The 13,904-nt window shown below is 36.2% G+C and overlaps 1 protein-coding gene across 3 annotated transcripts in view; it reads left to right on the forward strand.

Annotated features, from left to right (window-relative positions):
• Window positions 1-372: 372 nt before the first annotated feature.
• LOC131065253 (uncharacterized) overlaps window positions 373-13,904 on the forward strand; it is a 162,391-nt gene continuing 148,859 nt past the window's right edge. Inside the window, exons 1-2 of one of the 3 annotated variants that reach the window (XM_059218429.1) lie at window positions 373-883; window positions 971-1,108. In XM_059218429.1, coding sequence (XP_059074412.1) covers window positions 473-883; window positions 971-1,108 — 549 coding nt within the window. In that variant the 5' untranslated portion in view covers window positions 373-472. The remainder of the gene's footprint in view (window positions 884-970; window positions 1,109-13,904) is intronic. The other 2 variants (XM_059218430.1, XM_057999728.2) reach the window with 2 other exon arrangements.

Genomic DNA, 13,904 nt, shown 5'->3' on the forward strand with positions numbered 1-13,904 from the left:
TTGACTTGTTTTCAAACATAATTGCTTGCATTTATTTAATTAACTTAAAGATATTAATGAAATTGATTATTAAATAATTTTGTTATTAATGGAATTAGTTATTTGATAATTCGAAAAAAGATAGTTGTATTGATCTAAATATTAGATTGCATCTTTGGTCATATTTATTAATTAATTAAAAAATCAAAATACAACCTATTTTTTAAATTAATTAATAACACGAACAAATGTACATCTTTATGTCTAAATAAACACTAATCAATTAATTAATAATAAAAATCAAAATACAACCCTATTTTTCTCCAATTAATTAATAATGTGATGAAATGTCATCCTTATGCCTGAGTAGACGTCGCCACTATTACGTGGGAAAGGAGCGATGATATATGCAAATGCAAATGCATACTTCGACAAATATACACCATTCAAACGGGCGACGACATATTAGTGTGACAGAGGTTGGGGTGGTACAATGGGAAGTTGGAGTGGAGTTGGTGTTGGTTTGGGGCATTCACTTCGACTTTCACTTTCAGATTGGAGGTGTATCAAATTGGAATCGCGCTGCAGCTCCAAATTCAGATTTTGTGGCACAGTCCGGCAATCTGTGGGTTTAAATTCAGAATATAAAGTATGGGGAATACAGAGAAAAAGAGTGAGAGTGCAGGGGAGTGGTAGCTGGAGTTGTGAAGAGGTGATGTCATTGTTGGAGGCTGATCTTCCTCGATTGTTTGACGAACAGGGAATCGACAAAAGCATGTATGAGAAGGATGTGAAATTCCGGGACCCAATTACCAAACACGACTCTCTTGATGGTTATCTCTTCAACATTAGCCTTCTCAGGCTGATCTTTAGTCCTCTTTTTCAGTTGCACTCACTGAAACAGGTGTTGTCATTAGATTACTTGTACTTGTTAGTGGCACTGCAGTCCATGGACTCAATGTAATGTGCATTGTATGTGAATGTTGCACAGACAGGGCCGAATGACATCACCACAAGGTGGACAATGGTGATGAGATTTGGGCTTCTACCATGGAGGCCGGAGCTGGTGTTCACTGGAACGACAGTTATGTCTATCAATCCAGAAACGGGGAAGTTTCGGAGCCATGTGGTATGCTATGTACATTGGATTTTACATTTTTGGATCTTTGGAAACTATATTAATCGAATTGCCCTTAAGGGTTGTATATGTTGTGTACCTTCTAAACAAATTCTCCCTTTAGTACTTGGATGTTATGTGCAACATTTGAGGGAGCAGCTTTATGTTTAGGCGTGGGACGAAATTATTCTTCACTACTTCAATCCCCTGTTGCGCTTGAGCTAGTATGAGGGGATTCATATTTTTCTAATGTGTCTTATAAAATAACTAGGAGATACTCTACTCCATGATTGTTAAAAGCGAGCAGAGACAAATGGTCCGGGACTGTCATTAAGTTTTTCTGGTGTCATGTTATTTTGTATGTTTTATTTTTGCAATGAATGCTTTTTCTGGATCATGAAGGCTTAGGCAACTGAGATGATTTCATTTTCAGAGCTACGTTTCAGCTATTTAAAGCGCTTGTGACAATAACCTTTGAAGGGGTATCTCCCTTTTTAAAATAAACGAAATAAATCATGTACAAAATTTAAAGCATTTACAAAGTCTGATTTGGAGGTTTTCCTAGGCCCCGAGTATGCGTCTTGGTCCCTAGACACAACCAATTTGTGCAAATAGGGATAAAAACATTCATTAACTACACTGTCTAATGGATAAGACACTAGACTACAATTTGGTTTTATAAGTAGGTCTTCATGCAATGCCAAATCTATGTAAGATAATGAACATTAAGATTAGTTATTAGTTTTTGGTAGTTGTAGATTTCAGTTTTCTATTCTGTTACGTTTTCTCATCTGTATATGTACAACATTAGTCACAGATATTAATGGAGATTTTTGGAAAGCCTTCACTTTGATGTTCTACTTCAATTTGTATTAGAGCTCGGGTTGAAAGGTCCCGTTGAAGATTTAAGTAGACACCTAAAACTGGCACAACTAATTAAATGAATTTTATTCATTTAATCATCATTCATTCGCCTATTAATTAGACTAAGGTTTAATTAGTATCCCTATTCCTCCAATCAACCTATTATCAAATTAAAGATTTGATTAAAATCCTTTTCTTCTAGCCTAACCTATTAATTAAACTAAGGTTTGATTAAGTACCCTTTAGCCATTTAATTGAATAAATCTTATTTATTTAATTAAAACTCCCTTTTTCCCTTTTAATTGAATTTACATTTGATTAAATCCCTTTGCATTTAAATAAATCATTATTTATTTGTGAATAGTCCCTCCACTGGCCAAATCCTACAAATACAAGTTGCACCCCTTTTGGCTAAAATAAATATTTTATTCTATCTAAAAATGCCTATTTCCCTCCACTTGCATTCTCCTACATTTTCCATTAGCATGCTAATATTCTTCTAGAACCCCTCATTATCCTAATTAATCCAAAGCCTAACCAATGTTAGTATTTATTCAAATTAAAAATACTACACATCCACCCAAACCCACATGTGACTCCACATGTGACTCACAAGTCACTTCACATGTCTGCATTACCTTTGATCAAGTGATTCTCGCACATGTGTGAGGATACATCTTCTCCATAGAGCCACCCTACTCTTTCCCCTTTTGGCCCGTGTGTCATAAACTCTCTTCCACTAGCCCTTACACCTTTCCACAAGTCTTTCCACTTGTCACCTCTTGGACTTCCCAAGATTTGCGCACACTTACCCTTGCACCCACTTCTCCTTGTGACACTTGTCACAAGGCTAAGCCTTCAAACCTGGGACCGCATTCCCTTTCAATCTTAGCCCTTGATCAATCTTCAATCTTGACCGTCGGTTTTCAAGCCTCCAACTCTATAAATTGAGCCTCTATCCATCAATCAAGGAGAGACTTTTTATGATAGCCTTATAATGCCTTTTTGATTCTAGATCAATCATCTCATGCATCAAACTTATAGTCATTTTGCAGGTTATCAAGGAGCTCAATTTGTCTTAGTCTCATATCTTGCATTTCATCTTTTCATATCATTTGATCATCTAGCGAGGATTTTAGTTGCATTCGTTTTGATCTTGGCATATCCTTCAATCTCGTTCTTTAGGTTGACATCTAAAAGATCAAGTGCTCTTCCAAGTGAGAGCCACCTTGAATCTTGAAGATCCTTGGAGATAGAGGAACATGAGACGTGCTTGAGGTTCTTAATTTTGAAGCTAACTTAGTTTAGTTTCTATTTTGATTTCTAACTCTAACATAATGTTTCATGTGTGTGTTTGATGTTGTTTGATTCTCTTGCAGATTCCACACTTTAGAGCACACAGGTTGCTGTCGAAGTATGGAAGAAAAAACTACAGAGAGGGCTTGTAGGACAGTTGGTCTCTACTCAATATGATGTTTGCATTATGGAAGTTGGTTGAATGTCTACCATGTTTTGCCTACAATTTCAAATCACTTCTTAATAAATTTGAATGCCTGAAGGGCTGGTGTGATGCAGAGGATAAACATGAATGATAACAACAAATGAGTTCTAGTTTCAATAACTCTATCTTTGAGAAAGATTCTGACAATTTTTCAATCTAGATCAAGAAAAGGGCTACAAGGGTGTTTGCAACAAATTCACTCACTACTATGATTTCTTAGGCTTCTCAAGCCTTCAACACACTCCACAATACCTCTTCAAAACCTCACCTTGCTTAGGGATTCTCAAGAATTAAGATTTTTACAAACCCTCAACTCACCAGGGCTTTATGATAGTCTTTACTGTTAAATGACACACACAGACCTCAATATCTTGCACAAATGATCAGATAATGAAATTTCCCTTGGTGGGAACCTGGGCAGCAATCTAGGGAAGCTTTTCACAAATATTTTGCAATTTTGAACAGTGCAATTTCAAGTTATGAATTTTTTGCTCTCGCTGGAAACCATACTTTTTTAGCAGGGCAGTTTCTAGTGTTTCTGCCATAACTTGAACAAAAATCAATGAAATTGTATAAACCTAAAGCATTTGAACCTGGAAACACACCACTATCATTTCCATCCATTCTCAGACCTGCAAATTTACGTACAAGGCCATACAAGGCTGTTTTTCAGACTGTTATAGCAGAAAAAATGTCATAAAACTGTCAAAAACAAAGAGTTTTCATCCCAAACGCCTCCAGAACTTCTTGGAGCGTGTATTATCTTTCATTGCATGTGTGTTAACATAAATAATCAGTTACAATTTGATTACATACCTTTTTGCATCAAAAACCTAAATTCTTTTTTGACCTTTTTTCATAAACTTGCAACATTATGCCCTTTTTAGCAACCTAGAACTAAAACAAAACATGAAAAGAGACCTAACATGGTCTTTATGGTCTTCCAAAACCTTCTTTGCATAAACAAACCTAAATATAAGGTTGAGGAACAAACCCCAACTCTCACACAAGCCAAAAACCTCTAGAAATTTCAAATTTGTATTTTGGGGGGAAAAGCAAAATTTCAATTCTTAGGCCAAAGCAAACACTCTAAACTAGTGAAAATGATTCCAATGGACCCCCTATGACCCACAATAACTCAAATAAAACTCCTAACATCAAAGTGAGCATCAAATGCATCACTTGAAGTGATGCTCTTGTATCATGGTGGACTTGTTGGAAATGTGAAGCCCAATGGTCACATGACCATTCACCTTCTCCCAACTCTTGGTTTTATGGCCAAATATGATTATATAAACGATTGTGTGTAGTCCATGTCTGTAGTAGATTGGATATCGATTAATGAAGTCATTCCTTGCTTGAGAGTGGACGTAGCCTTTATGGTGAACCACTATAAATCTTGTGTCTCGTGTCCTTGTTGTGTTTAATCTACTTTCTGCTGTTTTGTTTTGTTTAATTATGTTTTTCTTTGCTCATTTAAATTAACAGTTGGTATCAGAGTTGTGGTTGAATTGAGCAGAGATGGAAGAAGAAGAAGAAGGTGAAATTTGGGAGGTGGAAAATGGTTTTTCGTTCTGTGCTTCTAAATACTTCAAGTATATTTTAATGGGTATAACTAATTTTGTAGTTTCAGATGATGAAGTTGATTCAGTCATTGAAAAATTTCTTGGCAATTTAGACTTGGCCGAGAGTGATGTTGCGCAAGCAAAAGCTGAAACGAAGTGCCATTTACATTGGTGGGATGGCTGGAAAAAGGAGGAGGTTTCAGTTGAAGAGGAGGAGGATGTTGGGTATGTTTCCTTCTCGACTCTTGAAGCATATATCAATAGTTTTGATTGGGAAATGGATGTTGTATCTGTGGTGAAGGGGGATTTTAGTGGCTCACAATCAAAAGCGGAAGTTGTTGAAGAACTAGAAGAGTTTGAAGAAGTTGAGGCAAGTGAAGATGAAATTGAGGAAGAGGAGGCCGAGAATTGGGAGGACTACCAAGAGAACCAAATTGTGAGGTTGAAGGAAGAGAATTTGTTACTCACAGACCAACTAATTGTTGTGGAACAGAAAATAGAGGTTTTGTGTCGTATGATGAATTTAGAAAAAGACAACTTCAAGAAAGAGTGGGAGTTTTCTAAAGAGACCTTGAGTCAGGCAGAGGAAAATGATGGGAACACACAATGGAACTTGTTAGAGGAATCTTTCCTCTCAGAAATGCATCTCTTGTTGATAGAGAAGATTCTCTTTGGTGGAAGGAAACCACAAGTGGTCAAGGCTATAGAGAACAAAGATGAACCTCCACAGGAGGCCATTGTAGATTGGGAGCAGAAGAAGAGGTCCGAGAACCTTGTATCTGTGTCGAATACCTTGTTGGAGAAGGAACAACAGGAGCAGGGTTTGGTTTCCAGAGAAAAGAAGGTGATGACGAACTGCTTTAGCAGAGTGGATAACAAGGTTTCATCCAGGGGATTGCAGTGTAAAAGTGATTGCAAAGCTAGTGGGATATTTTCGCTAGAGATGAACATGACCATTGATGGCCATGCCTTGAATTACGAGCAAGCCACGAAGAATAAAAACAGAAGCGTAATGTGCCATCTTTGGTTACAGGGCCTCTTGACCCTAATAACCTTGCTTTGCTCTACTGTAAAGGTTTGATTGTAGGGTCCGCCGTGGTGGCCCAAGGTTTATTGGGCAGGGCATTTTTGTTTACTGTGCATTTCAATGTTACTTTTTTGGCTAGTGAAAATCAGATCTTTTGTGGCTTGAATGCGGGCTCAGTTGAGGGTCCTGCGATCGGTATAGATATTGGTACAACGTATTCTTTTGTGGAGTGCAAGGAACAGGTGGCAACGATGTCGACAATCGCCCTGGTCGGCCTACCGCAATTCTGTCTACAACTGCACGGCGAGTCATGTTGACGAAACCGTAGAGCGTGAAAAGGAGGTTAACAAAGGAGGCCAAGATCTTCATCTTCTAAAGGGAAGAAGGAAAAATAAACCTGTGAAAATGTTAGTCTACCAAGACATCTTCATCGATGATGAGCTTCTTTTGGAGTCATTTACTTAATGCAAACTCTAAAATGGATTTCTATGGGAAGTAGAAGGAAAGTGGGTAGTCCAAGGGGCACTTGATGTTGACATTGGTGCGAACCCCTCAGTTGAGGGTGGTGAGGATGTTGAAGGTGTAGATGATCAGGTCTTTAAAGTGGTTGATGCTGTTGATGGAAAAGGTAGAAATCATAAGTGCTACCTTGGAGGATTTATGGATGTTGTGGATGAAGGAGGAGTATACTTTGAATCTATAGAGTGTAGTGTTTCTGATTATGGAATAATGGGTAAGTTTGTGCTTGCAGAACGAGAAGATTCCTTTGACTCTGATTTGATTTGGAGAAGGCTAATCTGAAGTGTATGTGAACAAGAGTTCGCAAAGTTAAAGTCTTGGAGGTTGGTTGTAATGTGAGTTTATAAATGGAAGCAGGGATGTCACACTGCATGGCTGTATTGTTGGCCTTCACAGGGGAGATTGTTGGGAATGTGAAGCTCACGCTCACATGGCCATTCACCTTCTCCCAACTCTTGGTTTCATGGCTGAATATGATTATATAAACAATTGTGTGCAGTCCATGTTTGTAGTGGATTGGATATCAATTAATGAAGTCATTCCTTGCTTGAGAGTGGATGTAGCCTTTATGGTGAACCACTATAAATCTTGTGTGTCATGTCCTTGTTGTGTTTAATTTACTTTCGACTGTTTTGTTTTGTTTAATTATGTTTTTCTCTACTCGTTTAAATTAATAGGATTACAGTCCACTCTTTTCTTAATGAATTTGGTCAAATGAATTTTGGAAAGCAGCCATGAAGAATAACTGCCCGCAGTCTCCATCATTTAATACCTTTTTGAAGACACCAAACAAATTGAAAGATTAGGAGTGCACCATGCATAGAACAAAAGAATAGGTTATATGGGTTTTTGAAGAGAATAAAAGAGATGGCTGAAGATTTTTTTTGAATCCTTACACTGTCCAAGGACTAGTAAGATTTGAATGTGAAGTCATGGATCCTTTGAGTTGTTGGAGAGAGCTATTGGGGAGATTATTTATTGCATGTGACCAATATCCTAAACATTAGATCTAGTATGTGCAATGCATGTAAAAGATTGGTATTTGATGTTATGGAGGCATAGAGTTCAGATGTTTGATTCCCGTTATCCCTGCAAACTATTAAATTCAATAGAATGTGACAACGTAGAATGAATCAAATGAAAAAGCTGCTATAAAAGGCACGAGACATTGTTGAAAGGGCTGAAAACAGCATTCAACTAATTTGGTTGCTGCATTGAATTTTCTTGCTACATTGGCAATGAAATAGAGCCTCTTTTTTTGAGCATATAAGGTTAAGATTCGTTCTATGGGTTTTTTGGGGTGTATTCCGTAGATTTAAAGTAAATAGGCATCATCCTGTGCCCAAAATAAATGCTAAGGAATTTGAATAGTGTCACTTAGAGGTTGAATTCTAATTTTTAAATAAGGAAACCTATGTTGGATATAATCAGTGTTTGTGAAATGAGTCATATATCTTTTTCCAAAAATAACACATTTAAAATAGTAAGTTCCCACAGTCTATACATAATAAGTTTGAGGTAACATGACACATTGGAAAATATTATTTATTTAATATTCATATTGTCTCTATGCAATTCTCATTGACAAATAAATATAAAATTTATTAATTTTTTTAGTGGTTCCAACATAGGAGGGAATTGGAGTCTTGGAAGCATCTTTGGTATTATTTTATTAATTTATTGTTGGCCCCATGTGACGGTTATGACCAAATGCATTGATGATTATGACAGTTGTCATAACCTATCTTTGCAAACCATTTCGGAGAATCTTCCAGAGCAAGGCATTGGAATTTGGGTGTCCGTTTTGGGCCTAATGCATATTAAAAGACAAAAGTTATTCAATTTTGGAAACTATTGCATCTTTGATTTTCTTTCACAAAGCTTTATGCTCGTGTTTTTTTCAGTGGATGAAATACCCATTGGAGATTAGAGCTTGTAGACAAAAACCCATGACTTTCAGGTGGTTTGTAATATCCCTTGTCTAATCTGACCCTGTTTTTGCTTATTTGAACTCCAAGGAATATTGTCAAACACTTTGCATACAATATTTGTACTTGTTGTTTTAACTTCAGTTTGGTTTGCAATTACTTTTGATGCATTTAAATGAAGTTTGAAGGCTTCCAATGATCATTAAATTGAATAAGAAAGATATAAATGCTATTCTTTGTCTTTTTTGAATGCAAATAGATGACCCACACAATGTAAATATGCACCTACAACAACTGGACATTAACTCAAACAGTTGGCATGCAAACTGTTATGCTATCTATGAAGATTATAACCATAGCATTATATCAAACATTTATCGTGCAACCTCTCCTTCCTTCATTGAACTTGTTCAACAATTCTTACAACCAAATGCATTTCCAAATGGAGGATGAAGTTCATTAAATTAAAACCTGATTGCTGGCAGCCATAGCTGGGTTTGATTTAGATTCCAACCTGCTGCTGTAATTAACTTCTCCACATTTAGAAATATTCGCTTCACCTCTAGAAGAGTACGGATAGGGCAGAAAAGAGTACAACTGAGTGTGAAAAGGCTGTACAACTTGTAATTACTGTGCCCAGCGTTGAATTAACACAACCCCATAATTATTCTGCACTTCACAAAAGAATCTGCTCAAAAACCTTGATCGATCTTTCTCCAATTTGCACAAATTTGACTGTTGGTTACAGCCAACTCAAAAGCAACCCTTGGAAGATATTTTACCACCTCAGGTAGCTGTCACAATGAAGTAGCTACACACTCCAATGGTAAAAAGCTCTGAAAACTTGGAGAAACCCTTGGTCTCTCCAAATCCCAATGCTCTCCAATATCAAGTTGAAAGAAATAACAATCACATAATGAATTTGATTTATCTTGAAGACTCTTATATTCTCCACATGGTTCGATTTCCAATAAAGCAATTTAAGTAACATTTAAAATGTTATTTTCATTTAGACTTAGGAAATCTTTTAATTTCTCATTAATAATGGACCCCATAATTAATTGTATTAATGGCCCCCTTTCAATGATAACTTGACCCTCAACTTAAGTGAAATTATAACTTTGTAATAAGCCATTTAATGATTTATTAATTTGGCCACTAAAATCTTCATAACTCCCAAAATACTCAACATTTTGATTTGTCGTCTGAAACAGAATTTCATCTTGGTTTTCCCCATATGACCAAAAGAACTTTCTAAAAATAGAAAGGTCCCCTCTCTATGAGCTTTTGGATCACTATAAATAGTAAGTATGACAAACGTATAGCAAATGAATTCCAAATGATGCCGAACAAAGACCAAACCGAAGCATACTGAACATTGGAGATGATACAAACCTCAAGAGATTCTCTAACCATCCTCATTAGCCTACGAGGGTCAGAAATGATAGGCTAATCATCCAAAAATCCATGTCTACTAAAAAGGGGACATTACATGGCTAGAGGATGAAAACACTTTGATCACATAGGGCAATTCTATCTAGGAGTTTTATTGGAGCTGAAGGTTGTAGGAGAGTTTTGCAATTTTTGCTAGTTTGTTTGCATGTTGTTCCAATTGCGATTTGTCTTTCCGAGTGTAATTTTGGTGTTGCTGTTGTTTTACAAGTGCGTTGCTATGTGTTTGCCCTGTGGAGGTTTCATTTGCTGCCGTGGAAGTGATTTTGATCAGGTCCAAGTTTTGTAAGATTCATCTTTCAAATTCTGAGCATTTCCAGTGTTTTAGTGTTGTTGAATTTGTAGTTTCAGGTGGTTGGTAAAGAATTATTTCCAAAAATTGTTGTTGCTAGGATTCAAAATAGGCTGACTTGCAATAAACTTATATTCTATTTATTGAAATATTGGTTGGCCCAAAACTAGCCACCAATTTTAAATTTTAAATATTTAATTTTTCTTTTTAATATTTAGATGTATATTAAACAATTGGGGTGTTTAACACACCTTTTAGGAGCTGTTGGTTCAACCCAACCAAAGAGGGGATATGACAATTTGTAAAGAGAGAATGTATCGTAGATTGTAATAGGTGTTTCATTTGCATATTTTATTTGTAAAATTTGCACATAGAAAAGGACTTCATTTTAACATTTTTATACTGGTAAATATTGTAAGGTGTTTGGTTTTATGTGATGAATTGAAATAAGTGTTTTAAGAAGTAATGAGATGGTGTATATAGGAGTTATAAGTTATGAATTGTGTTTTGTATGTGGTCTAAGGTTAAGATACTTCAAACTAAGTATCTAGTTTTTTGGTATCATTTGTTGAGCTTGCATCATGTGATCTATTTTAAATTGGCAATTTAAAAAAAGCTAATCAAATAGTAGAATGGTGGAGGCTATTTCAAACTACTTTTATGCAGTTTTGCGCTCACTATATATTGATATGACGGAAGATAGGTTGCAAGCTTAGACACTCGATACTTTAGCGCAAAAGAAAGATGTTGAATGGGGCGTTCCTTCTTCTAGCACTTCCTCACCATAAGCAAGTGAAAAACCCATTGTGTTTGTCTTTGAAAACAAACAAGGGAAAATGTGGTCTTGGTTAGGGGTTTTATTGGATCTTATATACTAGAGCATTTGAAATCCGTCAAATTTGTATTTTGAAGTCTTATGAATACATGTTAAGTTCTATCTTCCTCTACCAATGCCAAATTGGTTCAATCAAAATTGTGATCCTATTGTGGTCATTGTCTTCACTAGTTTCTTGTTTCAATCTACACCCTTGTTCTTTATGTGGTCAACATACTCATGATTCTTCTCATTGTTTTTAGAAGAAAGCGCACAAATTTGTGTTATTTGCTGCAAATCCTTTGTTTGAACTAGTCTGAGGGGAGACATTAGATGTTTCTTTAGATGGTCCGAATTACGCCATGTTGATGTGGTCCGAATTATTGGTGATGACAAGATTGATCATGCGTGTCTTTATGGTGCTATGGATTCCCTTTATGTTCGAGATGCATTTGATGATTTTTATGATTTGTTTGCTTGATGCTTTTGTTGTTGTTCCAAAGGATTGATTCTGTCCATTTTGTAGTAGTTGTTGTAGTGTTCTTCCCTTGCAGAGGGGACTTTTATTAGTATGTGTGTAACAAATTTGAGTGGAGACTTCATAGAGATGAGTGATGTATGCTTTAGATGTTTTGTAGAGTTGTGTCATGTCCCTTTTTAAAAAAACAAACAAGGGACTTTTCGTTTAGGATGACGTCAGAGTTTGGGGGTCAAGGGTACCGCTCGACGCATACCTGAAGGTTGTCTAGGTTGTGCACTAGAGATACTTCTTGACGAGTGCCAAAAACTGTAAGAGTTTGGGGACTGGGGGTAACTTTTGACACATGTCATAGAGTAATTGGATGTGAAGGATCAGGGTTGCGACTAGATGAATGTTAAGTTTGATGGGAAGGAAAAGTCCTTAACTTTGATGGGAAAAGTTTATGAGGTCAATTTGTAATGTAATGTATAGGATTCAAATTTGGGCTATGGTGCCATTTTGGGATTGGCTGATCTGTTTGGTCTTGTTTAGGGAGAATATAAAATTAGGAAAATATGTTTCAGTTGTGATCATCGATGTTATGTTATGCTATCTGCCAGACACTTTATGTTCAAGTCTTTCAGTAGACGAAAACCCATAGGAGACTACAATTAGTGGATGAAAACCCATTGGTTACTAAGATTTGAGGACAAAAATTCTTTGGTTCTTGGAGGGTATTCTCACTTAGGAGTGCATTGGAGCCTCAAGGATTCGTAGGATAGTTCAATGAGATAGTGTAAACATTGTTTTTGTTTTGTGTTGTTGTGTGATGATTGTCATAATAGTTCTTTGTGCTAGAGACCAGATTATAATCAATAAATTTAGTATTGGAATTTCGAATCATCTATTCATGTTTATGTGTGTTGTTGGTTATGGTTAGCAAAGATGTTTATGTTTCAAATCTGCTATTTGTTAAATATTTTGGAAAGGGACATTATGGTGGTTTTAGATAAGTAGGCTTGCCAGCTTTCTGGGCCATTTTGTTGTATGTAGTTGAGTCAAAGAAACCAAAGGGATTTGTAAAGAGAGACGAAGTTGTTAGAGGCATCCACACAAGAAGATATTAGTGGAATTGGGGACAAAGGTAAGAAGAAAATGGCCGATCAAGAAGATGACTTCAAGGCTTTCTTGAGAGATAAACAAAAAACAAATCAAATGCTTTTGCAATTAATGCAAAACTTGATCAAATGTGCACAAAATAATGGTGCAAAAGGAATTAACTCAGCGAATGACATGATTTCAAGTAACCTGACCCAGAAGATATTCAGTGCCAAATTTTTAGAAATAAGTGACACAAAACTCTTGGATAACAACCCTTACACCAATGACAATAGGATGAACTGGCAAGGTATCATGCCAAATATAATTCCTTGGATCCAACCATCTTTTGGGACATGATGTTTACTCAATATGTGAATATCAAGGAAACAAGAAGGGGAGAAGAAGATATGAGGGGCAGCCTTGTAAGGACATTCAACATTACTTGGGAAAGATCAACATACCCACATATTTCCATATTGCCATAACGGTTACTACTACACCATATTGCCATCCAAGAGAGTATAAAGAAGAGATAGAGAAGGCTATCAAAGAACTTCTTGACATGGGATTCATAAAACCTAGGTTCAGCCCCTTTGCATCTTCTGTAGTTCTTGTGAAGAAGAAGAATGGCACTATGAGGATGTGTATTGATTATAGAGTGTTGAACAAGAAAGACCATCAAGAATGGATACCCTATCGCAAGGATAGATGAGCTCATAGATGAATTGCATAGAGTTGTGTACTTCTCCAAGATCAATCTGAGATCAAGATATTATCAAATCTGCATGAGGGACAAAGATGTTGAGAAATGTGATGTCCCCAAACAAGAGTCCGTCAAGTATTATTGATATTGAGAAAGCTCCTTGTATTATCTTTAAGGATGAATGCTATAGGCAAGCAAGCTATTTCATGAAGAATAATTACATTATTAAGAAGCTTATCAATAACAAGGTAGTAATTTTATCCAATGAAGACAACAGTGATTAAGGTTGCCAACTGTGAAGAAAATATGCAAGCCAACCAAGATATGGTTATTATGATTGAATAAAAGCCAACCTCCATCATATTGATGGGAAAACTATCTATGCTGGCCAACCTTGTAATATGCATACTAAACATTAATATTTCATGGTCAAACATTTAATCGGCAAAGATAAAGTAAGAAATAAGCAATGACAAGAGGCAGTGACTGAGATGCATACTACAGCAATATGGGTATTATAAGACAACAGAAATCAAACAAAGAAAAAGTTTGTTAATATCTAATAAACAGCAGTCTCCTTAT

This window comes from Cryptomeria japonica, chromosome 1 (genome assembly GCF_030272615.1).
Source record: "Cryptomeria japonica chromosome 1, Sugi_1.0, whole genome shotgun sequence".
NCBI classification, from domain to species: domain Eukaryota; kingdom Viridiplantae; phylum Streptophyta; class Pinopsida; order Cupressales; family Cupressaceae; genus Cryptomeria; species Cryptomeria japonica.